The sequence below is a fragment of the Heptranchias perlo genome, chromosome 4 (assembly GCF_035084215.1).
Source record: "Heptranchias perlo isolate sHepPer1 chromosome 4, sHepPer1.hap1, whole genome shotgun sequence".
Lineage (NCBI taxonomy): Eukaryota > Metazoa > Chordata > Chondrichthyes > Hexanchiformes > Hexanchidae > Heptranchias > Heptranchias perlo.
Window position 1 is genome coordinate 23,948,667 of NC_090328.1, and position 26,704 is coordinate 23,975,370.

Genomic DNA, 26,704 nt, shown 5'->3' on the forward strand with positions numbered 1-26,704 from the left:
GATTCCATTTGTAAAGTAGGCGTGTTGAGTAGTATTAACCCTCGGAGTGACGATGACTCCATTTTGGTAGAGTAAATAGGGAGAAACCTTTTCCACTGACTGACCACAGGACACAGATTAAGGTAATTGGCAAAAGAACCAGAGGGGAGATGAGGAGAATTTTTTTTACGCAGCAGGTTATGATCTGGATTGCACTGCCTGAAAGGGTTGTGGAAGCAGATTCAAATAACAACAACAACTTGTATTTATCTAACGTCTTTAACATAGTAAAACGTCCCATGGCGCTTCACAGGAGCGTTATCAAACAAAATTTGACACCAAGCCACATAAGGAGATATTAGGGCAGGTGACCAAAAGCTTTGTAGGAGGTAGGTTTTAAGGAGCGTCTTAAAGGAGGAGCGAGGTGGAGAGGTGGAGAGGTTTAGGGAGGAAATTCCAGAGCTTAGGGCCTAGGCAGCTGAAGGCACGGCCGCCAATGGTAGAGCAATTAAAATCGGGGATGCGCAAGAGGCCAGAATTGGAGGAGTGCAGAGATCTTAGAGGATTGTAGGAGGTTACAGAGATAGGGAGGGGCGAGGCCATCGAGGGATTTGAAAACAACAATAAGAATTTTAAAATCGAGGCTTTGCTGGACCGGGAGCCAGTGTAGATCAGCGAGCACAGGAGCGATGGGTGAACGGGACTTGGTGCAAGTTAGGATACAGGCAGTAGAGATTTGGATGAGCTCAAGTTTATGGAGGGTGGAGGATGGGAGTCTGGCCAGGAGAGCATTGGAATAGTCCAGTCTAGAGGTAACAAAGGCATGGATGAGAGTTTCAGCAGCAGACGAGCTGGGGCAGGGGTGGAGACACGCGATGTTACAGAAGTGGAAGTGGCGTTCTTGATGATGGAGCAGATATGGGGTTGGAAGCTCATCTCAGGATCAAATAGGATGCCAAAGTTGCCAACGATCTATTTCAGCCTCAAACAGTGGCCAAGGAGGGGCATGGAGTCGGTGGCTAGGGAATAGAATCTGTGGCAGGGATCAAACACAAAGGCTTCGGTCTTCCCAATATTTAGTTGGGAAGAAATTTTTGTTCATCCAGTACTGGATGTTGGACAAGCAGCGTGACAAATCAGAGGCAGTGGAGGGGTCGAGAGAGGTGGTGGTGAGGTAGAGCTGGGTGCCGTCGGCATACATGTGGAACCTGACATAGTGTTTTCAGATGATGTCGCCAAGGGGGCAGCATGTAGACGAGAAATAGGAGGGGGCCAAGGATAGATCTTCGGGGGACTCCAGAGGTGACGGTGCGGGAGTGAGAAGAGAAGCCATTGGAGGTGATTCTTTGGCTACGACTGGATAGAAAGGAATAGAGCAAGGCGAGGGTAGTTCCACCTGGACGACAGAGGAGAGGCATTGGAGGAGGATGGTATAGTCAACCGTGTCAAAGGCTGCAGACAGGTATAGTAACTTTCAAAAGGGAATTAGATAAATACTTGAAAAGGAAAAATTTGCAGAGCTGTGGGGAAACAGCAAGGGAGTGGGACAAATTGGATAGCTCTTTTCAAGAGCCGGCAGAGGCAGGATGGGTCGAATGGCCTCCTTCTGTGCTGTACAGTTCTACGATTCTATGACTAGTTGACTAGATGCTGCTTGGCTTGCTGATCTAAATGTGATTTTTCATGCCAGAGATTGATTTGGTCACTTTAATAATAATGTCTTCAGCCTTCATTTCAGTTTTCCAAATCTTGACTTTGAGACTCTTCGTAAAACAAATTGCTTCTATGTCCCAAAACATTCAGAGAGAGATAGAAGAACAAATGTGTAGGCAAATTTCTGAGAAGTGCAAAAACAATAGGGCAGTAATAGTAGGGGATTTCAATTACCCTAATATTAACTGGGATACAATCAGTGTAAAAGGTATAGAGGGCACAGAATTCTTAATTTGCATTCAGGAGAACTTTTTCAGCCAGTATGTAGCAAACCCAACAAGAGTGGGGGCAGTTCTGGATTTAGTTTTAGGGAATGAAGCTGGGCAGGTGGAAGAAGTATCAGTGGGAGAGCATTTTGGTGGTAGTGATCATAATTCAGTTAAAATTAACATAGTTATGGAAAAGGACAAAGATAGAACAGGAATAAAAGTTATAAATTGGGGAAAGGTCAATTTTACTAAGCTGAGAGGTGATTTTGCAAAAGTGGACTGGAAATTGTTACTTGAAGGTAAATCAGTGTCAGAGCAGTGGGAGGCAATCAAGGGGGAGATTTAAGAGGTTCAGAATAAACATGTTCCCACAAAGAAAAAGGGTGGGACTGCCAAATCTAGAGCCTCCTGGATGACAAGGTGCATACAGGATAAGATAAGGCAAAAAAGGGAAACTTATGTCATACAGCGAGAGCTCAATACTGCAGAAAGCCTAAAGGAATGTAGAAAGTGTAGGGGTGAAATTAAAAAGGAAATTAGGAAAGCAAAGACAGGGCATGAAAAAATACTGGCAACTAAAATTAAGGAAAACCCAAAAATGTTTTATAAATATATAAAGAGCAAGAGGATAACTAAAGAAAGAGGAGGGCCTATTAGAGACCAAAAAGGTAACCTATGTGTGGAGGCAGAAGATGTGGGTATGATTCTTAATGAATACTTTGCATCTGTCTTCACAAAAGAGGGGGACAATGCAGAGATTGTAATTAAGGAGGTGGAGGAGTGTGAAATATTAGATGGGATCAACATAGTGAGAGAGGAAGTATTAACGGGTTTAGCATCTTTGAAAGTAGATAAATCGCCAGGCCCAGATGAAATGTATGTTAAGAAAAGCAAGGGAGGGAATAGCAGAGGCTCTGACCATCATTTTCCAATCCTCCCTGGCTACAGGCGTGGTGCCGGAGGATTGGAGGACTGCTAACGTTATACCATTGTTTAAAAAGGGAGAAAACGAGAGTAATTATAGGCCGGTCAGTCTAACCTGAATGGTGGGCAAATTATTGGAATCAGTTGTGAGGGACAGCATAAATCATCATTTAGAAAGGTACGGGTTAATCAAGGACAGTCAGCATTGATTTGTTACGGGAAGGTCGTGTCTGACTAACTTGATTTAATTTTTTGAGGAGGTAACAAGGAAGGTAGATGAGGGTAACGCGTTTGATGTAGTGTACATGGATAACCTGGTGTTGTAAGATTCCTTACATTTGTACACCCAAGTCCATCACCGGCATCTCCACATCAAGGCTTGTCATCAAGATTGAAGCCTCTGGAATAAAAGGGCAGTAGCAGCATGGATACAGAATTGGCTAAGTAACAGGAAACAGAGAGTCGTGGTGAACGGTTGTTTTTTGGACTGGAGGGAGGTGTATAGTGGTGTTCCCCAGGGGTTGGTAATAGGACCACTGCTTTTCTTGATGTAAATTAATGACTTGGATTTGGGTGTACAGGGCACAATTTCCAAGTTTGCAGATGATACAAAATTTGGAAGTGTTGTGAACAGTGAGGAGGATAGTGATAGACTTCAAGAGGATATAGACAGGCTGGTGGAACGGGCGGACATGTGGCAGATGAAATTTATTGCAGAAAAGTGCAAGGTGATACATTTCAGTAGGAAGAATGAGGAGAGGCAATAGAAACTAAAGGGCACTATTTAAAAGGGGTACAGGAACAGAGAGACCTGGGGTATATGTACACAAATCATTGAAGGTGGCAGGGCAGGTTGAGAAAGCGGTTAAAAAAGCATATAGGATCCTGGACTTTATAAATAGAGGCAGAGAGTACAAAAGCAAGAAAGTCATGATGAACCTTTAGAGAAAACTGGTTCGGCCACAACTGGAGTATTGTGTCTAGTTCTGGGCACCGCACTTTAGGAAGGATGTGAAGGCCTTAGAAAGGGTGCAGAAGAGATTTACTAGAATGATTCCAGGGATGAGGGACTTTAGTTACGTGGATAGACTAGGGAAGCTGGAGTTATTCTCCTTGGAACAGAGAAGGTTGCGAGGAGATTCGATAAAGGTATTCAAAATCATGAAGGGTCTAGACAGAGTAGATAGAGAGAAACTGTTCCCATTGGCGGAAGGGTCAAGAACCAGAGGATATAGGCAAAAGAACCAAAGGTGACATGAGGAAAAACTTTTACACAGCGAGTGGTCAGAATCTGGAATGCACTGCCTGAGAGGGTGGTGGAGGCAGATTCAATCATGGCCTTCAAAAGGGAACTGGATAAATATTTGAAAGGAAAAAATTTGCAGGGCTACAGGGATAGGGCGGGGGAGTGGAACTAGCTGGATTGCTCTAGCATAGAGCCAGCACGGACTCGATGGACCCAATGGCCTGCTTCCATGCTGTAACCTTTCTACGATTTAAAATAATTGGTAAAAGGATTAGAGGGGAGCTGAGGAGAAATGTTTTCACCCAGAGGGTGGTGGGGTTCTGGAACTCACTGCCTGAAAGGGTGCTGGAGGCAGAAACCCTCAACTCATTTAAAAAGTACTTGGAGTGTCGTAACCTACAGGGCTACAGACCAAGTGCTGGAAAGTGGGATTAAGCTGGATAGCTCTTTTTCGGCCAATATGGACACGATGGGCCGAATGGCCTCCTTCTGTGCCGTAATTTTCTATGATTCTATCTCCAAAATAGGCAGTGTGAACAGAGAGGCAGAGAAGTGGTTGTGTGGGGGGGGGGGGGTGAGTTGGGATTTTAAAATATCCTAAAAACTGTGGCAGATAAATTTCAGGTAAGTGTGAGGTCATCCATTTTGGACCCAAAAGGATAGATCCGGGTATTTTTTTAAATGGTGAAAGCTAGGAACAGTGGAGGTCCAAAGAGATTTAAGGGTCCATGTACACTGATCACTAAAATGTAGTGATCTGGTACAAAAACTAATCAAATAAGCTAATGGAATGTTAGCCTTTATAACTAGAGGGCTAGAATATGAAGGGGAGGAAGTTTTGCTACAACTATACAAAGCCCTGATTAGACCACTGGTGTACAGTTTTGAGCACCACACCTTAGAAAAGATATATTGGCCTTGGAAGGTGTGCAACAGATTCACCTGAATGTTACTGGGGTTCCAAGGGTTAAATTATGAGGCAATTACATAAACTAGGCTTATATTCCCTGGAGTATAGAAGGTTAAGGGGTGATTTGATTGAGATTTTTAGGATTTTGAAAGGAATTGATAGGGTAGATAGAGAGAAACTTTTTCTGCTGGTGGGGAAGTCTAGGACAAGAGGACGTAACCTTAAAATCAAAGCCAGGCCATTCAGGAATGAGGTTAGGAAACACTTCTTCACGCATAGGATGGTAGAATTGTGGAAATCTGTCCCATAAAAAGCAGTAAGATGCTAGCTCAATTGATAATTTGAAATCTGAGATCAATAGATTTTTGCTAGCCAAGAGTACTTTAGGGATATGGACCAAGGCAGGTAAATGGAGTTAGGATACAGATCAGCCATGAGCTCATTGAATGGCGGAACAGGCTCGAGAGGCTGAATGGCCTTTTCTCTTTATTCATTCAAGGGATTTGGGCGTTGCTGGCAAGGCCAGCATTCATTGCCCATCACTAATTACCCTCGAGAAGGTGGTGGTGAGCCGCCTTCTTGTACTGCTGCAGTCCGTGTGGTGAACGTTCTCCCACAGTGCTGTTAGGTAGGGAGTTCCAGGATTTTGACCTAGTGATGATGAAGAAATGGCGAAATATTTCCATGTCGAGATGGTGTGTGACTTGGAGGGGAACGTGCAAGTGGTATTGTTCCATTGTGCCTGCTGCCCTGTCCTTCTAGATGGTAGAGGTCGCGGATTTGGGAGGTGCTGTCGAAGAAGCCTTGGCGAGTTGCTGCAGTGCATCCTGTCGATGGTACACAGTGCGGCCACAGTGCGCTGGTGGTGAAGGGATTGAATGTTTAGGGTGGTGGATGGGGTGCCAATCAAGGGGGCTGCTTTGCCCTGGATGGTGTCGAGCTTCTTGAGTGTTGTTGGAGCTGCACTCATCCAGGCAAGTGGAGGGTATTCTATCACATTCCTGACTTGTGTCGTGTAGATGGTGGAAAGGCTTTGGGGAGTCAAGAGGTGAGTCACTTGCCGAAGAATACCCAACCTCTGACCTGCTCTTATAGCCACAGTATTTATGTGGCTGGTCCAGTTAAGTTTCTGGTCAATGGTGACCCCCAGGATGTTGATGGTGGGGGATTCGGCAATGGTAATGCCGTTGAATGTCAAGGGGAGGTGGTTAGATTCTCTCTTGTTAGAGGTGGTCATTGCCTGCCTACTCTGGTTCCTATGTAAAATGTATTAATCTTAACATTATTTTTAAAAGACAGAGAATAAAGAAAGAACTTGCGTTTATTTAGCGCCTTTCATGACCTCAGGACATCCCAAAGCGCTTTACAGCTAATTAAGTATTTTTGAAGTGTAGTCACTGTTGTAATGTAGGAAACGCAGCAGCTAAGGCCCCACAAACAGCAATGTGATAATAACCAGATAATCTGCTTTTTAGTGATTTTGGTTGAGGGATAAATATTGGCCAAGATAACGGGGAGAACTCCACACCGCCTGAGGAAGGGGAAAGCCCCCGAAAGCTTGTGGGATTAAAAATAAAATCATTGGACTATAACTTGGTGTTGTAAAATTGTTTACAAAAATAAAGCAAAATAGAGCAGTGGTCCCATTTTTTTGGTCAGCTAGTGCTGGTAATGGTTCTGCTGCTGCCATTTACAGCTGCTACTGATCAATCTTTTGTTTCTTAACCTGTCCCTTTACCACCTTCCTTGCCTCACACCATCATCCCTTTTGTCATTTAATCACTCGATCAGAAACCTTCCCTTTTGTCTTTTCACCCCTCCCTTCCCTTCCCTCCCCCCCTTCCCCAGGCTGTGTACTTGCTCAAAAACTTTAACTCTTTTAACATCTTCCAGTTCTGACGAAAGGTCTTCGACCTGAAATGTTGACTGTTTCTTTCTCCACAGATGCTGCCTGAGCTTCTCCAGCATTTTCTGTTTTTATTTCAGATTTCCAGCATCCGCAGTATTTTGCTTTTGACAAAATGAAGGAGTTAACTAAGAAGATCAAAGGAAATGATTGGAAATCAGTTGTGCTGCTGTTTCAACTTCAGGTTGGAAGATTATGGGCCCAACTACAGACAGTTCAGGCTGAGAATCAAATGCTGAAAGATAAAGCCCAGAAGGAGGAGGAGACATTAACATCAGTCCTTTCACAACAGGCAAAGGCTGTGAAAGAGTTGCATAAAAAAATCCTGGCACGGTGCCTTGAGGTGTAACAAAAGGGTTAGGAAAAAAGGAAAGAAGTTAAAAACTCACTGCAAGAATGTGTGTGAAAGTGTGTGTGAATTGTGGAAATTTGCTAATGGCTTAACATCAAGAATGCTACAAATATTTCTACAGCATTTCTTTTGTTTGAAAGTCTCTCTTCAAGTCTCTCTGTGTGGTTTATTTTCGGTGTCAGCTCCACCTTCTTTTCTTTTCAAAGAACTAAAGCAGTTTAACCCCCTGTAGTCTTGTCTTTGATGATGGGATTATTTTAAGCATTTTAATCAATGTATTTTTTTAAGCATATTATTTTTGAGATATTGAATCCTTCTGTTTTTGGTTTTGAACTGATTTGGAGTAATTGACAGGTTGAGCATTTGATTAAATTATCAAATTATGAAAATGGTTTTCTGTGGGTAACCACTACAGACAGCTAGTTAATTAAATTATGTGAATATTCCTTGGGCTCGAGACTTGGGATTATCACATAAAATTTGCCACTTTCTGAGTTCATAACTCACTACAGGGATCAATATTTTTAAGGTGCATGAGAGCGTGAATATGGTTGTTGAGTATGTTCATTTCAATTTAAGATTGTGTCCCTAGAATATGGGAGATTTGAGGAAAACTTTTGTGCTTTACATTTTTAACTAAAGATGCTGGTGTGGATTTATTTGGACTGAAATTTACATTATGCCACTGCTTAAAATACAAAGCATTTAATTTTAATTGGATTACAGCTAAACATTACTATTGCTTTACACATTTTAAGTAAAAGATGTGTGGTCTTGTTTTAAATCAGTTTGAATGTTTACTAAGCATTGTTTATTAATTTGCACGTCACTCCGCTTTTTAAGAAAGGAAAGAGAGGGAAACCGGGGAATTATAGACCAGTTAGCCTAACATCTGTTGTGGGGAAATTGCTGGAGTCTATAATTAAGGATAGGGTGACTGAACACCTCGAGAATTTTCAGTTAATCAGGGAGAGCCAGCATGGATTTGTGAAAGGTAGGTCGTGCCTGACAAACCTGATTGAATTTTTTGAAGAGGTGACTAAGGTAGTGGACAGGGGAATGTCAATGGATGTTATTTATATGGACTTCCAGAAGGCATTTGATAAGGTTCCACATAAGAGACTGTTAGCTAAGTTAGAAGCCCATGGAATCGAGGGAAAAGTACGGACTTGGTTAGGAAATTGGCTGAGCGAAAGGCGACAGAGAGTAGGAATAATGGGTAAGTATTCATGTTGGCAGGATGTGACTAGTGGAGTCCCGCAGGGATCTGTCTTGGGGCCTCAATTATTCACAATATTTATTAAGGACTTAGATGAAGGCATAGAAAGTCTCATATCTAAGTTTGCCGACGACACAAAGATTGGTGGCATTGTACAAAATTGGCTTGACGACAGAAGACAGAGGGTGGTTGTCGAGGGTTGTTTTTCAAACTGGATGCCTGTGTCCAGCGGTGTGCCTCAGGGATCGGTGCTGGGTCCGCTGTTATTTGTTATTTATATTAATGATTTGGATGAGAATTTAGGAGGCATGGTTAGTAAGTTTGCAGATGACACCAAGATTGGTGGCATTGTGGACAGTGAAGAAGGTTATCTAGGATTGCAACGGGATCTTGATAAATTGGGCCAGTGGGCCGATGAATGGCAGATGGAGTTTAATTTAGATAAATGTGAGGTGATGCATTTTGGTAGATCGAATCGGGCCAGGACCTACTCCGTTAATGGTAGGGCGTTGGGGAGAGTTATAGAACAAAGAGATCTAGGAGTACAGATTCATAGCTCCTTGAAAGTGGAGTCACAGGTGGATAGGGTGGTGAAGAAGGCATTCAGCATGCTTGGTTTCATTGGTCAGAACATTGAATGCAGGAGTTGGGATGTCTTGTTGAAGTTGTACAGGGCATTGGTGAGGCCACACTTGGAGTACTGTGTACAGTTCTGGTCACCCTATTATAGAAAGGATATTATTAAACTAGAAAGAGTGCAGAAAAGATTTACTAGGATGCTACCGGGACTTGATGGTTTGACTTACAGGGAGAGGTTAGACAGACTGGGACTTTTTTCCCTGGAGAGTAGGAGGTTAAGGGGTGATCTTATAGAAGTCTATAAAATAATGAGGGGCATAGATAAGGTCGATAGTCAAAATCTTTTCCCAAAGGTAGGGGAGTCTATAACGAGGGGGCACAGATTTAAGGTGAGAGGGGAGAGATACAAAAGGATCCAGAGGGGCAATTTTTTCACTCAAAGGGTGGTGAGTGTCTGGAACGAGCTGCCAGAGGCAGTAGTAGAGGCGGGTACAATTTTGTCTTTTAAAAAGCATTTGGACAGTTACATGGGGAAGATGGGTATAGAGGGATATGGGCCAAGTGCAGGCAATTGGGACTAGCTTAGTGGTATAAACTGGGCGACATGGACATGTTGGGCCGAAGGGCCTGTTTCCATGTTGTAACTTCTATGATTCTATAAGCAGTGTAGATGAAAACATAAAATTACAAAGGGCTATTGTAAAGGGATATTGATAGATTAGGTGAATGGGCAAAATTGTGGCAAATGGGATTCAATGTAGACAAATGTGAGGTCATCCACTTTGGATCAAAAAAGGATAGAACAGGGTACTTTCTAAATGGTAAAAAGTTAAAAACTGTGGATGTCCAAAGGGACTTAGGGGTTCAGGTACATAGATCATTGAAGTGTCATGAACAGGTGCAGAAAATAATCAAGAAGGCAAATGGAATGCTGGCCTTTATATCTAGAGGGGGCAGAAGTTATGCTGCAGCTATACAAAACCCTGGTTAGACCGCACCTGGAGTACTGTGAGCAGTTCTGGGCACCGCACCTTCGGAAGGACACTTTGGGTTTGGAGGGAGTGCAGCGTAGGTTTACTAGAATGATACCCGGACTTTAAGGATTAAGTTACGAGGAGAGATTACACAAATTGGGGTTGTATTCTCTAGAGATTAGAAGGTTAAGGGGTGATCTGATCGAAGTTTATAAGATATTAAGGGGAACGGATAGGGTGGATAGAGAGAAACTATTTCCGCTGGTTGCGGATTCTAGGAGTAGGGGGCACAGTCTAAAAATTAGAGCCAGACCTTTCAGGAGTGAGATTAGAAAACATTTCTACACACAAAGGGTGGTAGAAGTTTGGAACTCTCTTCCACAAACGGCAATTGATACTAGCTCAATTGCTAAATTTAAATGTAAGATAGATAGCTTTTTGGCAACCAAAGGTATTAAGGGATATGGGCCAAAGGCAGGTATATGGAGTTAGATCACAGATCAGCCATGATCTTATCAAATGGCGGAGCAGGCACGAGGGACTAAATGGCCTACTCCTGTTCCTATGTTCCTATAATTTGGCTACTGCAAGTCTAAGGCCTGCTAGTGTGATTGACTCCTCCCCCACACCTAAGGTTTTGACAAGCAAGAAGTAATTAATCCTTACTTCTGCATTACTGAAGTTAATTACATGCTGTACTGTTTTTTTTAAGAAGTTGATCTGACACCTTTTGAATTTCCAGCATTTCAATCTGCTGAGTCATAGCTTTCTGAGTGGAAAGCAGTCACTGTCACTGTCCCTTAAAAAAATGATGCCTCCTGAGTACAGAGACCGGTGGAGCAGACATTTAGGCCATAATTTTAGCATGGTGGCGGGAAGTTAGTGGGTGGGTGGATTTGCACGTGGGGAACCGGAGGCAAACTGAGCACATTTAAATCTGCGAACGTATCTCAACTGCACTCAATTACCTTTGCTTCTGGGTTTCGTGTCTCCACCGAATGACGCAATTTAAAGCCCACTATTTAAAGGGCCAGTCTAAGAATGGATTTTGAAGGAGAAATGGAGTCCAAGAAAGCAAAGGCTACCCTTAGATTTATCGCTGGCTGCAGTGAGAACCAGGAGGGAGGTAATGTTTCCAATGGATGGCGGAAAGAAACCTGGCTCTGCAACCAAAACGCTTGGCTGGAGGTGGCAGAAGAGGTGAGCAGCAGGAGCATGGTGCCCAGGTCTTAGGTCCATACGAACATATGAATTAAGAGCAGGAGTAGGCTATTCAGCCCCTCGAGCCTGCTCTGCCATTTGATAAGATCATTGCTGAGATAGTGACCTCAACCCTACTTTCCCGTCTACCTACTATAACCTTTGACTCCTTTGTTAATCAGGAATTAACTCAGCCTTAAATATATTCAATGACCCTGCTTTCTGGGGAAGGGAGTTCCACAGATTCATGACCCTCTGAGGGAAAAAAATTCTCCTCATCTGTCTTAAATGAGAGACCCCTTATTTTTAAACTGTGTCCCCTAGTTCTAGTCTCTCCCACAAGGGGAAACATCCTCTCAGCATCTACCCCTTCAAGTCCCCTCAGGATCTTATGTGTTTCAGTAAGATCACCTCTTATTCTTCTAAATCCCAATGTATACAGGTCCAACTTGTCCAAACTTTCCTCATAAAATAAACCCTTCATCCCAGGAATCAGTCGAGTGAACCTTCTCTGAACTGCCTCTGAAGCAATTATGTCCTTTCTTAAATAAGGAGACCAAAACTGCACAGTATTCTAGATGTGGTCTCACCAATGCCCTGTACAACTGTAGCAAAACATCTCTACTTTTATATTCCATTCCCCTTGCAATAAATAACAACATTCCATTTTCCTTCCTAATCACTTGCTGTACCTGCATACTAACGTTTTGTGATTCATGTACTAGGACACCCAGATCCATCTGTACCTCAGAGTTCTGCAATCTTTCTCCAGTTAAATAAAATACTGCTTTTCTATTCCTCCTGCCAAAGTGGACAAGTTCACATTTTCCCACATTATACTCCATCTGTTAAATTTTTGCCCACTCACTTAATCTATCTATATCCCTTTGCAGACTCCTTATGTCCTCTTCACAACTTACTTTCCTACCTACCTTAGGGTCATCAGCAAATTTAGCAACCATACATTCGGTCCCTTCATCCAAGTCATTAATATAGATTGTAAATAGTTGAGGCCCAAGCACTGATCCCTGTGGCACTCCACTCGTTACATCTTGCCAACCTGAAAATGACCCATTTATGCCATCTCTCTGTTTACTGTTAGCTAACCAATCCTTTATCCGTGCTAATATGTTACTCCCTACACCACGAGCTCTTATTTTGTTCAGTGCAGGAAGTGTTTTAAATGACCTAACCAGGTCAGGAAAAGTGAATACAGTTGCTGATTCACCCACATCCTGTGTTGTTCAACACCCCGCTCCCCCCTGTCACTCTGCGTTGGCACACCTAGCCCATCACATAACTCCTCACACACACTTAAGTGTCAGCAGCAATCATCCTTCACTTCCTATGCACTTTCTCAACTGCCCATTTATTCACCCACCACTGCCACTCACCCCCAGTCCTGATGCAATGTGATGTCTTTGTCTGATAGTCACCCCCTGATGCATCTCTTTCATGGTCAGCCTCACCCAAAGCAATGCATTCATAGGGTGAATACGTTAACTTCAGTCACTCACAGGTCTGTTCTTTCTACCCTTGTAAATGAAAGTGTAATATGGAAGGGAGAGGAGCAGAACTGGAGGTGGCTCACCACATGTTGAAGGTGACAGATGTGGACGAGGAAGTCATGGAAATAAGTCGGACCAGCGCATGCCTATCCATCGGAGATGGAGAGATTGGCAACCCACAGATGGCTGGTGACTGAACTTTAACATGATGAATTGATTTTATCAATGATGTAACTGTGCCAGACCTTAGAATGGTCATTGGAAAGATTGTCACTTTTGCGATGAATCATTAATATCACTTTCTATTGTCTTCCACGGCCTTCACGACCACAAGCAATCAGCAGAAATGGAAGACAGCGATTCCTCAGAGGAGCTCGTTCCTTCTGAGGTTGCACCATCACAAGACATACAGCCATGCACCAGCACTGATACCTGCACTTCAGTGAGTCCTGTTAGAGTGTTAGCTGGGTTGTCACCTGATGATTCACCACTCACATGCATGCACAAGCAGATAATGGTGGTGGGGCAGCTGTGGAGAGTCCGTGTCGGGGTGTGGGGGCACTGTCCTCTCCAAGCTCTGCTCAGCTGGACATAGGTGCTGCACACCCCGGGGGCCATCGTTGAGAAGGAGAATGATTGAGGTGCAGCAGCAACTTTGCGAGGAAATGGAAAAGGTGCCACGCACACTCTCCACAATAGCACAGAGGATGGAGGAGTCCAACTCCATTGCTAGTGGATTGGTGGTGCAGGTAAGTGCGAGAATGTCTGTGCTGGAGAGAATGGTAGCCTCCACTGAGCTACAAGCACGGCCCTCAAATGAGTCCATGCAGGCCATGACAACAGCTGTGCAGACTCTGGATGACAACATGTCTGCCGCCTTAAACAGGCAGACAGATACGTTAGCCATGGCCTTACAACGTGCCACATCTGCTCACCAACCTGCTGGCCAGCGCTGGCCCGGGAAAGGGATGATGGCGAAAGGGGACATGGAAGTGGGGACTCCATTCAAAGCGCTCCCACGTCACACCCATTGCCCCCTCCTCAACCAGTACCCGCAATGCGGTCTTCTCTCCTGATGGCTGAGTCTGCCTCTGCGCAGGTGCAAGTGGAGCAGTCTTTGGCGGGGCCCTCACGGGCTCCAAAACCCAGAGGTCATAGTCAAGAGCATCTCAACAGTCATGGCAGGGATCTGCAGCAACCTGCCAATACCTCTGCTGAAGCCACGGGGGATGCACCACATAGAATCGTTAGAAAGAGAAAGGCTAAGCAATTGTAATTCACCAAGGGTATGCACAAGGGTGTTTGATGAGCTGTCATGTTAATTTATATTTTGTTATGGTACATTAACTTTAATCATTATCACCACCACTGAAACATCATGGCCATTATTGAGCCCCTTTTGTGAATTCACCCTGTCATGTGCTTCATCATGAATGCCAAGACATGATGCCACCCATTGGGCACATGTGCATTGGGTGTCACTGTGGTTGAAGGACTGTTTTGTGCAAAGGGAGGGTGGGGTTGTTCCAGGCAGCCTGAGTATTTCAAAGTCTTCAACTTGCACATCTCATTAATGTGAACCTGTTAGCGATGAGGGCATCCAGGCATCATGTGCAGCAATGTGCACAGCTGCTCTGGCGATGGGTTCCCCATCTTCATTTTCCTCCTCAGATGTATTGTGGAATAGATCCATTGTGCCCTCCATCCTGATCTTGTCAAAATGTAGGTAAATTTGTGTGAACACAAGAATTCTCAGTCTCAACAAAAAAATCTCAGTCAAAACACAAAGAATTTCCAGCCAAACATTTGTCTGAGAGAACTGAGTGCCCAGCTGCAGTACCTCACCTTTTATTGAGATGTGTCAAGCACTGGTTTAAAGGTCCAAATGAGCTTCGGCTGCAACTCGCCTCCATTTCAATGGCGTGTTTCAGAAGTAGTTAAATCTATTACTGTTGCAGAATCCACAAAAAGTTAAGTACTTAAAGTGTTTCAACTACCTGAATTGGCCCTTTAAATATCAGCCAGCCAGCTTTAAGTGGGGACAGGACTTGCATGGTTTCCGTTGTGAACGCGCATCCTAACGCGCCTGGGCTAAACCCAGAAGTGGGCGAGTTGGAGCCGGGATGCGGTCCCACTCCAAAAAGCTGCTACTTTAACCTCCTGCCCGCCCCCGGGGGTTAAAATCTCCCCCATAATGCCTGCGCGGACATTTGCTGGAAGTATATTGGGGGGACAGTGAAATTCTCCTAAATTATGGGACTGGATAAGATGATTCTTTTGACTGCTCACACTCCTACAGAGTTATCAGGAGTCCTCAGGGATGGGTCAGTATCTAACAGCTGTGTAGCAAGGTAGACTTCAGGACTGCAGGAGAGAAACTCAACGGTTCGGCATGTCTGCACGCCCTTGTATTTGGCGGCTGGGGCTTTATCGGGTCCTATAGAAGGTTCCAAGCATGTTTTTGTGGATGGATCTAGTCACCTCACCCCAGGAGGATCGATAGTGGGATTTGGGATTTATGTGCCCAAGTTGAGGACTGAAAAATCAGTAGGGCTAAAGGGAAGTTGCTCTGCCCAACAGGCAGAGCTGGCAGCAGTAGCTTATGTATTACAGATGTCACCCCTCTCACTACGTTCTCCGACAGTCACTTTACCTGCTTGCCTTTAACTGACTACCTACCGATTTGGAATAAACAGGGATTTACTACTGCGGACGGTAAGATGGTGCCTTTGGCAGAGCTGATCCAGTGGATATTGGCAGAAGCAGAGAGGAGGCAACAGCCCTTAGGAGTGGTCAAAGTCCGAGCGTATTCTAAAAACACCCCTTGAGAACGGCATGGCAGATCAGCTGGCCAAGATGATTGAGGCTGCCCTAGAATTGTGGGAACCACCCGTAGCCTTGCAGGGCCAAATAAATAAAGTTCATAGTGAAACACCGCCTTTAGATCTTGCAGGGGTACAAGGTCAGGCCGCCTGATTAAATCAGTCCAGGTGGCCATCAAAAGTGTACATGTATCAGCGATGGAAAAGCACCAACTATCAAGTGGTGTCGGATGAGTGCGAACACCAGTAAAGACAGGGAGACATTGGGTCTTTTGGCATACCCTACACGGGTGCCACTAAGAACATCGTTGCGTTCCCTAATGGGACACGAGTAATGACTAGCTCTCTCAATTTCCCTCAGGTCGGGAAGCGACATGCTGACTGCTATGGGTACGTGCCCAGTTCATATGACAATGAGGTGTCATTTTGGTCCTTCTGTTTCAGAGTAATCAAGAATGCGGAGTCATCAGATGCAACCGCTTATTTGGCCTCTACCGGATACCCAGTTGTGGACAAGGGTCCCAGCAATGGTTTATTGGTTTTTAAAACATGTCAGAACTTATATAACTATGTGAGATTTTAAATCTTCCCTGTTCTGTTTAATTTTCAAAAATTGCTTTGCTATCAGGTTTATGTAATGAAACTTATGAAAAGCTCTAGCAACAGATGTTGTCTGAATAACGACAGTTTACAGAGAGAAATTCAGGTCGAGATATAGATGCAGTTCGCAAGGATAACACCACACATCACATGCAGAGAAAAATGGAAAGTGGCTGAATGGTTGGGTATATGGGCTACAACAGGGTCGGCCACTTGGAACAGGTTATAGAAAGCATGTAGGAACATGATGAAGTTATGCGAAAGCAATTAGAGGGTATTATGAAAGGAGAGAATAGGGTAGTGAAATGGCCGTTAGATGAACAGCAACACGTTTTAGTGTCTTTGAAGATGGCTGACAACGATCGGCAGACGCATGAGAAAATTAATGAAGTAATAAGTGACATGACGACATCTAAGACTCAAATCTCCAAAGGGATCATGTGTAGTATGTACAGCTCGTTCATGCTGTCACAAGTACAAAAGGGATTGGAAGATATTGAGAACAATCATATATCTTTTATAACTGATGAACAGCTAGATAAATGGACTGGTAATGTTAGGCGCCTGGGATCTGTATACCCCATGAAACACTCCTGTGAGGGGTGGAAAGAAGGACAAGTTTTCGCTGTGACTATTGCAATTCCACCCAACCAGAAGCCCCTTGAGGTCTTCAAGGTGGAGTCCATAGGTGTCCTCGAGGGAGACGTACATAAAGAATTGGTTAACTTTCCAAAGGTATTGGCAAAGAAGGGTGAAACCTGGGTGGTACCAGATTTATCTGGCCGTACTCTGATCAAGGGCACGTGGATGTGTTGGTGCGATGTCACCCAGAACAGTGTCCCGGCTTGTGGTTTCACACTAGATAAGAACTCCCCTAATTGTACTGTTAGTATTCAAAGATGGAAATCGGGATGAGCAAGACACGGATACGGAAGAGGTCGTTATTGTGTGACGACATCGGACTTGGCTTACCATCATGGGAAGCGAGAGTGTCCTGTATTAACTCCATCATTTTGCCTTACTCCTGAGTTACCTACGAGAATTGCAAGTTCAGGCCCGATCCCAGTAAATGTTCAAAATGCTACGGAAATTCAGGTGGAAATCGGTTTAAAGGAGGAAGCAGAGAAGGCAGTTATACAGTTTGGACTGAGTCTTAAAACTATACTTGGCCGGATGGTCACATCTGAGTGACATTTAACTGATCCACAAAAACTAAATGCGGCTGTAGAAATGGATATAGGACAACTAGGGGAATGTAAATAGTGAAAGACAGTGTATAACGTAGGACAACATCCCTGGGCTAGAATTCTCTCATAAGTTCTAATTCTTTCTTAGTTGTTTTTTAGTGTAATTACTATTATAATGCTTTGTATAGGATCCTCAATGTATTAAGAGCTGAATATGCAAATGGCTGTATTGCGCTACCAAGCTGTGAGCTAAGATTGGTGTGGATGTGTGAGCCGAATAAGGGTACACACCTTGTTATGGTCATAGGTGGGATATGTTAGTACCGGTATTTTCCCATGAAGGTCTTCGTTAGGGACCTGTTATGAATGTATTTGGGATTGTTTCAAACTTGTTGACTCAAAATATCCTTGGTTGATGACATTATGAGGCAACATGGGCAGGATTTTAATATGCCGGCGGGAAGAGTCTGGGGGGGGGGGGTGATCTGCGGGTTCGAAACTCGTAAGGGAAGTATGCAGGTCGCGATGAGGCCAATCAAAGCCTCTTCCGGGTTTCCCGCCCAGCAGCCAGCCTGATTGACACGCTGGCTGGTGACAGGAGCTGCACATCCATTGTCGGGGGGGTTGGAAAAAGAGAGAGAGACCTCATCAGCAGATAGGATAGAGATGGGGGAGGGGGGGAAACAAAGCTTAGAGTGGGGACATTGGGATTAGAGTGGAGATATCGGACATCAGGATCAGAGTGGAGATATCGGATGTTGGAGATCAGGGGCAGGTTCAGGCAACATCGTTTTTAAGGTATGTTTATTTACTTTTTTTTACAATGGGAAATGTAATTTTATTTAATTTATTTAGTCTATATTTCCATTGATCTGGCCCTTTTTGCCTGGTTTCACCATGAATCGGAAGCCGTGGGAAAGCCACCCAGGTAACGTTAAAATCTTTTTAAGTGTCCAATTCACAAAAAATAAACTACCTTGAATACCTCAATGAGGTACATTTGCCTCTTTAATTATCGGCCCTCTGGATTTAAGTGGGGGCGGGACTTCCTGGTGACTGATGTGCGCAGGCACACAGATTTGCCTGAGTCTCATTCAAAAAGGTGCAGGTTCCAGCCGGGATGTCTGCCCACTCCCAAAAACAGCGATTTTGATTGCCACCCTGCCCACAACCTACCTGTTTTTCCCTTTTAAAATCATTCCCCATGTCTCCAAGTACTTTCGATGTTTATAAACATGGTGTCTAGGGCTGTGTTACTAACTTGTTAGGGAATGTAAAGCATCGGCGCGAACTTGATGGGCCCAATGGCCTCCTTCTGTGCTGTAACCTTTCTATGATTCTATGGTCAGCAGATGGTGTTTGGCCTACAGAGTAATTGATTGACCTGTGAACATCAAGGTTGTTTGGAATACAGCTTATTTTACTGTGTGATTATAGGAACTAAGGAACAGGAGTAGGCCATTTAGTCCCTCGTGCCTGCTCCGCCATTTGATAAGATCATGGCTGATCTGTGATCTAACTCCATATACCTGCCTTTGGCCCATATCCCTTAATACCTTTGGTTGCCAAAAAGCTATCTATCTCAGATTTAAATTTAGCAATTGAGCTAGTATCAATTGCCATTTGCGGAAGAGAGTTCCAAACTTCTACCACCCTTTGTGTGTAGAAATGTTTTCTAATCTCACTCCTGAAAGGCCTGGCTCTAATTTTTAGACTGTGGCTCTAATTTTTAGACTGTAGGAATATAGGTATACAAGTAACAGCGTAACATGTAGAATATTCTTGTAGCGGCTGTACAGTTCGGTATCGCAAGGTTATTCGGGTTTGATCACCCCAGAAACCTTATCGTGTAAATCTTCTGTCAGGTTGTATTGTTTAATGTCTTACTTAGTGTGTTATAAATGCTCTATTGTAGCTCGTATTGTAACTCTTAATAAAACCTTTATACTTTGAACAAACCACTTTTTTGATTAAAGACCAGACCGTAAAGTAAAAACTTACAGTATTTCACTCTATGCATATTATTCATAAGTAAGCCTTGATAGTGAGCGTTGCCAGGTTTTTTGATTACAAGGACTATCACAATCAAGCCAAATGCTGTCCAGGCCCAACATCCATGAATGCAGCTTAAGCAGTGACTGGACAGTAATCAACAACAGGCATACATGCTGATTTTCACCTCTCTAACCTGAAAGCACTAAGGCACCTTACCATTGCACTGGCTGGGGGTGGGGGGGGGGGGGGGGTTCAGGAAGATCGGAGGCCAGGGGATGGATCGGAGGCCAGGGAGAAATCGGAGAACGGGGACGCGAAGAGCCACGTTCTTTATATGTAGGGCTGGAAGGAGCACTGCTGATCCTCCCGGCTGCACTTTCAGGTAAGTATATTTCAAAAACCTACCTCGTTGGTAAAAGGCCTTCCCCAAGGTCTGGTTTTCCATCGGCGCTAGTGCCGGCTGCTTCAGGGAAAACCAATCATGCAGTGGGAGCCTCAAACAGGTGGTAGGCACCTTATTTGCATATGCGAAGTATCTGTTTCAGACGTGGGCACGGGACGACAATTTTTTGTCCTTTCCGAATATTACATAGAATTTACAGCACAGACAGGCCAAACTAAGCCGTTGTTTATGCTCTATACGAGCCTCCTCCCAATCTATTTACTTCATCTCACCCTAACAACATATCCTTCTTTTCCTTTCTCCCTCATGTACTTATCTAGCTTCCTCTTAGTAAGGCAGGTGGCGCACTTCCGGTCAAAAATGTACGTGCGTTTCCTGCCCTCCATCAATAGGCCGGTTAATGCCCGTAAAAGGGAAGTTGAGCATCAAAATCTATAGTCCATCGTCCATGATTTGCAGTGGGTGTGCATATTGTAGAAAATAAAAATTGTGCCTTGTACTCCAGGGCCACACATAGTACATTAGGTCAACATTATTCTCAGTAAATACACTTGCTCATTTTGGGTTGTCCTGAGAAAAGCTAATGAATATAAGCAGTTCAACTGTAGATTACGCACATGTACAAAATTTCTGAAATTCTGTTACAGATTACACGCACAATTCACTCATTTAAGTGATCTCTGGTGAAGTAACTATTGGTCTTGAGAAGAGTTCTTTGTAAACACTTAATATTCTGTAATGCAAATACTCATGGGATTGGTAAAATGTAGCCTTAGTAGAAGAGTTTGAATACAAAACTGGGATATAACAAATTAGCTGTATGTTTTGCTCAGTATTAGCTCGTTTCTTTAAGACAGAAACTGGGTTCTGTGCATCCTAGTAAGTACGCAAGGGAATCCTGGGAGACCCATATGAACTTCTGTTCATCTGGGGTTGAGTATACCAAATTGTTATAAGAATTCTATATTCCTCTGGATTTGTTTACTTACTAGCATGTTATTATTGTTGCCATGTACTAATAATATAAAAACATGTTTCTGTGATATCAGTACTGTGTTTTTATGGATAGCAGGCAGTGCTTTCCAAAGTTATGGGAGGGAGTGTCCAGTAGTGTGTCAATATTTTCTGGGGGTTTTTGAGAGGGTATCACTATTTGCAGGAAGCCCTCAACTTAGAAAAGTTTGAAAAACACTGCTTTAATAGTTAGTCAACAGTATATAAGAGCAGATGCAAAATTCTCCATTAAAGTACTTAGGTCAATGCCAAAGAATATGAATGATGTGGAGATGCCGGTGATGGACTGGGGTTGACAATTGTAAACAATTTTACAACACCAAGTTATAGTCCAACAAATTTATTTTAAATTCCACAAGCTTTCGGAGGCTTCCTCCTTCCTCAGGTGAACGGTGTGGAAATGAAATTTCCGCGCAACAATCGCCAAACTGGAGGGTTCCCTCCCAGTCGGGGAACACTTCAGCAGTCATGGACATTCAGCCACCGACCTTCGGGTAAGCATACCCCAAGGCGGCCTTCGAGACACACGACAACGCAAAATCGTCGAGCAGAAATTGATAGCCAAGTTCCGCACCCATGAGGACGGCCTCAACCGGGATCTTGGGTTCATGTCACACTACACGTAACCCCACCAGCGAACAAATGTTATCTGTTTTTAATATAACGGGTCATTGACTGTCTTCCTTCTCTCTCTCTCTCTTTTTTTTTGGGGGGTTTGTATATTCGGTGGCCTTTTAGGTGACACCTTTCTGTCTGCTCACTGTGATTGCCTTGGCAACGGGCAGTAATCACCAGGCATTGTTCTGTGATTTTCAAATGCGAAGGATTCGAAAATTTCATTTCCACACCGTTCACCTGAGGAAGGAGGAAGCCTCCGAAAGCTTGTGGAATTTAAAATAAATTTGTTGGACTATAACTTGGTGTTGTAAAATTGTTTATAAAAGAATATGAAATAAATGGATATCTTGCGCTTCCAGATAAGACAGTCCATTGGCACAAAGTATCCAGCAAGATTAAACCAAACAAATTAGGACAGCAGACTTGAATATCTGGTGAAAATATTTAACTTAAGATATCATGGAGCCAACATATTAACTGTTTTACCAACAAAGTATTATTGACCATGGACTACATGGTCTGGCACAGGCACAATGGCCTCCTCCTGTGCTGTAAGGTTCTATGAATCTACATTATTGCACTGCTAACATACTAAATGAATTCAGAAACCATTTGATATTTAGGACAGTACATACTTTCCCCATGGGTCCTCTGGTTTAGCAAATACTACCACATCAATAGGAAGATTCAGTCTGAAGTGGAGACGTGACTTGGTTTCGCAATGGACAATTACATTTTCAATGACATCAGGCCTTGTCACCTCTAGCAACATCTGTAGGTTTACTACTTTCTGAAATTTAAAAATGGTTATGCTAGAATTATTAAAATTGTTAAAGGTTGTAAGGGTGGGTACATTTTACAAAGTGATAGAACACAATATAATTTAGTCTTTTAAAAATGATAATATGGCAACAGACACCACTAAGCACTATAATAGGTACTGAAGAACTTTTGAATACCAAGAAATCGAATTGTGAAAACGGGTGCGCAGGAGAGGGGCGCATAATGCCCGCATCGGGTTACTATCAATGCAGGCGGCACACAACATGCCTGTCTGGCTGCACCACTCACAACCTCATTAATTACAACACTGACAGCACTCTCAACAGTGTCCTCCCTCACTACCCTGCACTGTCCTGCAATCAATGCAGCACAGTTCACTAAATTTTCTTCTCTTCATGCTCACACACTCACCACTATTACCCACAACTCACATCTCTCCTACATGCTGTCAGCTATTCTACCATGACATCCACATTCTCCAAACACCTCACAAGGCAACAGGCTGCCACTAGAGGAGGAATAGCCTGTCTGTGCTCCCTCTCCCCCTTGAAGAGAAAGTCCTGGCCATCATCAGAAGGGCCAAAGTGGAGGCCGTGGCCACTGGTGACGTTGGAGAAGACGCCATGCTGGGTTTTCCTATACCCAATCCTCTTTGTCTCTTCTGACTATTCTCTCACCCCATAAACTCTGCATGAAAAGCTGCAGATACTTTCAACACCCACTTCTTTCTCTCTACACTCTCTCACACTACAAGCTAACCTTTGTCCCACTCTTTCATTTCAGCTTCTGAGAATGTCGACACCCCTTAGCCAGTGCAGGAAGAGGAGCATAATATTCCTGAAGATGCACCGTCACTTGATCTAACTCTAGCAAGCACAAGCTCAGATACTGACACCACACGGACTTCAGAGACTAGGTTAGAGGAGGTATCTGCACGTGGTGACTCACTGAGCAGAAGTGCACAGGAGGTAGGGCAGGGGATAGGACACCACAGGTGGCACGGTCACATACTAGTTCTGCTGCAGAGGACTCAGATGCTGACTTTGAGGGTCCAGGCTACCGAAGAAGGCTCAACCGGGAAATGCTAGGTGTACTGGACAGCTTGCCAGGGAGCTCGAACACAATGTCGTGGAGCACGGAGGAGTCCAGGTCCAACTTCAACTTTTTTTTTTGTTCGTTCATGGGATGTGGGCATCTCTGCAAGGCCAGCATTTATTGCCCATCCCTAATTGCCCTTGAGAAAGTGGTGGTGAGCCACCTTCTTGAACCGCTGCAGTCCTTGTGGTGAAGGTACTGCCACAGTGCTGTTAGGTAGGGAGTTCCAGGATTTTGACCCAGCGACGATGAAGGAACAGCGATATATTTCCAAGTCGGGATGTTGTGTGACTTGGAGGGGAACGTGCAGGTGGTGTTGTTCCCATGTGCCTGCTGCCCTTGTCCTTCTAGGTGGTAGAGGTTGTGGGTTTGGGAGGTGCTGTCGAAGAAGCTTTGGTGAGTTGCCGCAGTGCATCCTGTGGATGGTACACACTGCAGCCACTGTGCGCCGGTGGTGAAGGGAGTGAATGTTTAGGGTGGTGGATGGGGTGCCAATCAAGCGGGCTGCTTTGTCCTGGATGGTGTCAAGCTTCTTGAATGTTGTTGGAGCTGCACTCATCCAGGCAAGTGGACAGTATTCCATCACACTCCTGACTTGTGCCTTGTAGATGGTGGAAAGGCTTTGGGGAGTCAGGAGGTGAGTCACTCACCGCAGAATACCCAGCCTCTAACTTGCTCTTGTAGCCACAGTATTTATGTGGCTGGTCCAGTTAAGTTTCTGGTCAATGGTGACCTCCAGGATGTTGATGGTGGGGGATTCGGCGATGGTAATGTCGTTGAATGTCAAGGGGAGGTGGTTAGATTCTCTCTTGTTGGAGATGGTCATTGCCTGGCACTTGTCTGGCGCGAATGTTACTTGCCACTTATCAGCCCAAGCCTGGATGTTGTCCAGGTCTTGCTGCATGCGGGCACAGACTACTTCATTATCTGAGGGGCTGTGAATGGAACTGAACACTGTGCAATCATCAGCAAACATCCCCATTTCTGACCTTATGATGGAGGGAAGGTCATTGATGAAGCAACTGAAAGTGGTTGGGCCTAGGATACTGCCCTGAGGAACTCCTGCAGCAATGTCCTGGAGCTGAGATGATTGGCCTCCAACAACCACTACCATCTTCCTTTGTGCTAGGTATGACTCCAGCCACTGGAGAGTTTTCCCCCTGATTCCCATTGACTTCAATTTTACTGGGGCTCCTTGGTGCCACACTCGGTCAAATGCTGCCTTGATGTCAAGGGCAGTTACTCTCACCTCACTTCTGGAATTCAGCTCTTTTGTCCATGTTTGGCCGAAGGCTGTATTGAGGTCTGCAGCCGAGTGGTCCTGGCAGAACCCAAACTGAGCATTGGTGAGCAGGTTATTGGTGAGGCTTTGAGCATGAAGACCGTTCTGTCCACCATGGATCGTGTGGTGAGATCCATCAATACTGCAGTCGAACCAACCATAATGAAGCATCTTATGACAGCTCTGACAAACTGCTGCCATCTTTGTTTTGGAGGCCACTGTTGAAAGGGGCTTCCATGGCATCACTCTGTTCGTCAGCAAAGCCTTGAGAACGCTGGGTCGCCGGCCCGAGAGAGTGGCCTTGGCTCCCTGGGAGAGGCATCTGCTATCCTCTCTCAGGAAGACAGAATGCTTACTTCCCTGCCAGACATGCCCCAGTGCCTGCAGCCAAACCCTCCAGGCCCAGAGCTGCTTGAGGTCATCCTCCAAGGCCACCTGAAGTGTCCTCAATGGAAGCTCAGCAGCCTTCAACCGCCCAAGCTGTAGCCACTGGGGAAGCACTTCGTAGGAGCACAGGAGAAGAAAACGAGCACACAAGATTTGCACTACAGTGATTAGTAATTTTTTTTGTCAATGCTGACGAGATCGGGTGCACTCAGTGTAGTGTGGCCATAGGTTTCAGCCGACTGCTTTTCTCTTTACTTAAACGTTTAACGGTAGGACCTAATTTAAATATTTGGACTCCGTTTCTCAACTGCAGCCAGCCAGATTAAGAGGCTGGCTAGCTGTCGGGCCACAGCCCGGGAGCAGAGAGGAGGGAGGTAGAGATCATGGGTCCGGGGGGACATCTGGGGAGGGCTCCCCCCGGAGAAATTGGTCGGGTGGGACATTGGGGGGTGGGGGATCAGGAGAGATCGGTCGGGGGTCGGAGAGATCAGTGGAGTTGGGGGAGGTGGGGGTCGGCCGATCGTGGGGGTCCGATCGCAGAGAGATCAACAGGTTTGCTTGAGGGCCGGGAGGGAAGCACTCCTGCTCTTCCTAGCCCACAAGCAGTGCTGCAAATGCACTTACCTGTTGGATCCAGCCGTTCTCGCCTCCATTCAGCTGCTAGGTTTCTCGAGGCCTGGGAAACCAGGCCCGCAGGCATTAAATCTGAAACACAACTAAAATCTAAGGCACGTTGCCTCATTAAAATATTTAAATTAGGGGCCCACCTCCGGAGAGCAGGTTAGTCACCTGCCCCCCAAACCCGTTTACATTAAAACTGGAAGTGGGTAGGTTGGGTTTCCCATTTTTGTAATTTTAACCGCTGCCCCCCCCCCTCACCCAGCTCGTCCTGGGGGTTAAAATTACCCCCTAAGAGTTTGCCCACAACTGATGTTAGAATAACTGATTTATAGTTACCTGGTTTATCCATCTCTGTTTTGTGCATCAAAAATGGTGGCCCTATTTGAAGCTGAAGGCCACCTGCAAGCAAAAACACACAATACCAGCTGCATGGAGGGAGGTCACTGACTGAGTCATTGCAGTAAGGTTATCCCTCAACAAAGTGCCATTTGCAAAGAAGGCCACTGTCACTTGCTAAATGCATCTGTAGATAATCAACTCACTGACTTTGCATAAATTATCAGTGGTGGCTTAGAAAGATCCGATAACATAACCGTTTAATGCCAACCCCCCCCCCACCACACATATGGAGATTTGGCCCTGTGTTACGTTAGCTGCCAATTGGCTTCCAGAGATGGTATAACTGTGTGGCAGCCACTTTGTGAAGCAGAGGCACTGATGACCACAAAGGGCTGTTTGGGTCAGTAAGTATGGGTCCTGGTTTAAGTATAGCTCTGTACATAATATGTGAGATACAACCACAACTGTCTTTTTGTCCCCTCAAGAACTGCTCTTCCTCTTCTAAATCTAGGAGTGCCATTGGGACACGCAAAAGAATTCCCATCCTGACTATTTTGATTACTGGAAACAAGATGGTTGGCAATGCATTTAGAAGCAAGCCTTGCAAAGCAAAAAATGAAATCTGAACAGCAACAAAAATTTATGCAGCAACAAAAATCTAGAAAAAGCAATATGGTTAGCAACAAAAAGGAACGATCAACCTAAAAGTAAAATGTTATAGTCACCTTTAAGAAGCCTACTCCTACAGGCCAGGGCACCCAGACGCTACCAAGCCTATTTCAAGATGGGTGAGCAGCGAGCTGCTGGTGAGAAAGCCATGAGATCCAATGTGGGACCAA

General features: G+C 44.7%; 1 protein-coding gene across 2 annotated transcripts in view; it reads right to left on the reverse strand.

Moving 5' to 3' along the window:
- LOC137320439 (ufm1-specific protease 2-like) overlaps positions 1 to 26,704 on the reverse strand; it is an 84,163-nt gene that overhangs the window by 33,116 nt on the left and 24,343 nt on the right. For both annotated transcript variants that reach the window (XR_010962524.1, XM_067982135.1), the window contains exon 5: positions 21,994 to 22,148. Coding sequence is in view for 1 of the 2 variants with exons in the window: in XM_067982135.1 (XP_067838236.1) it covers positions 21,994 to 22,148 (155 nt within the window). In the remaining variant the exon portion in view is untranslated. The remainder of the gene's footprint in view (positions 1 to 21,993; positions 22,149 to 26,704) is intronic.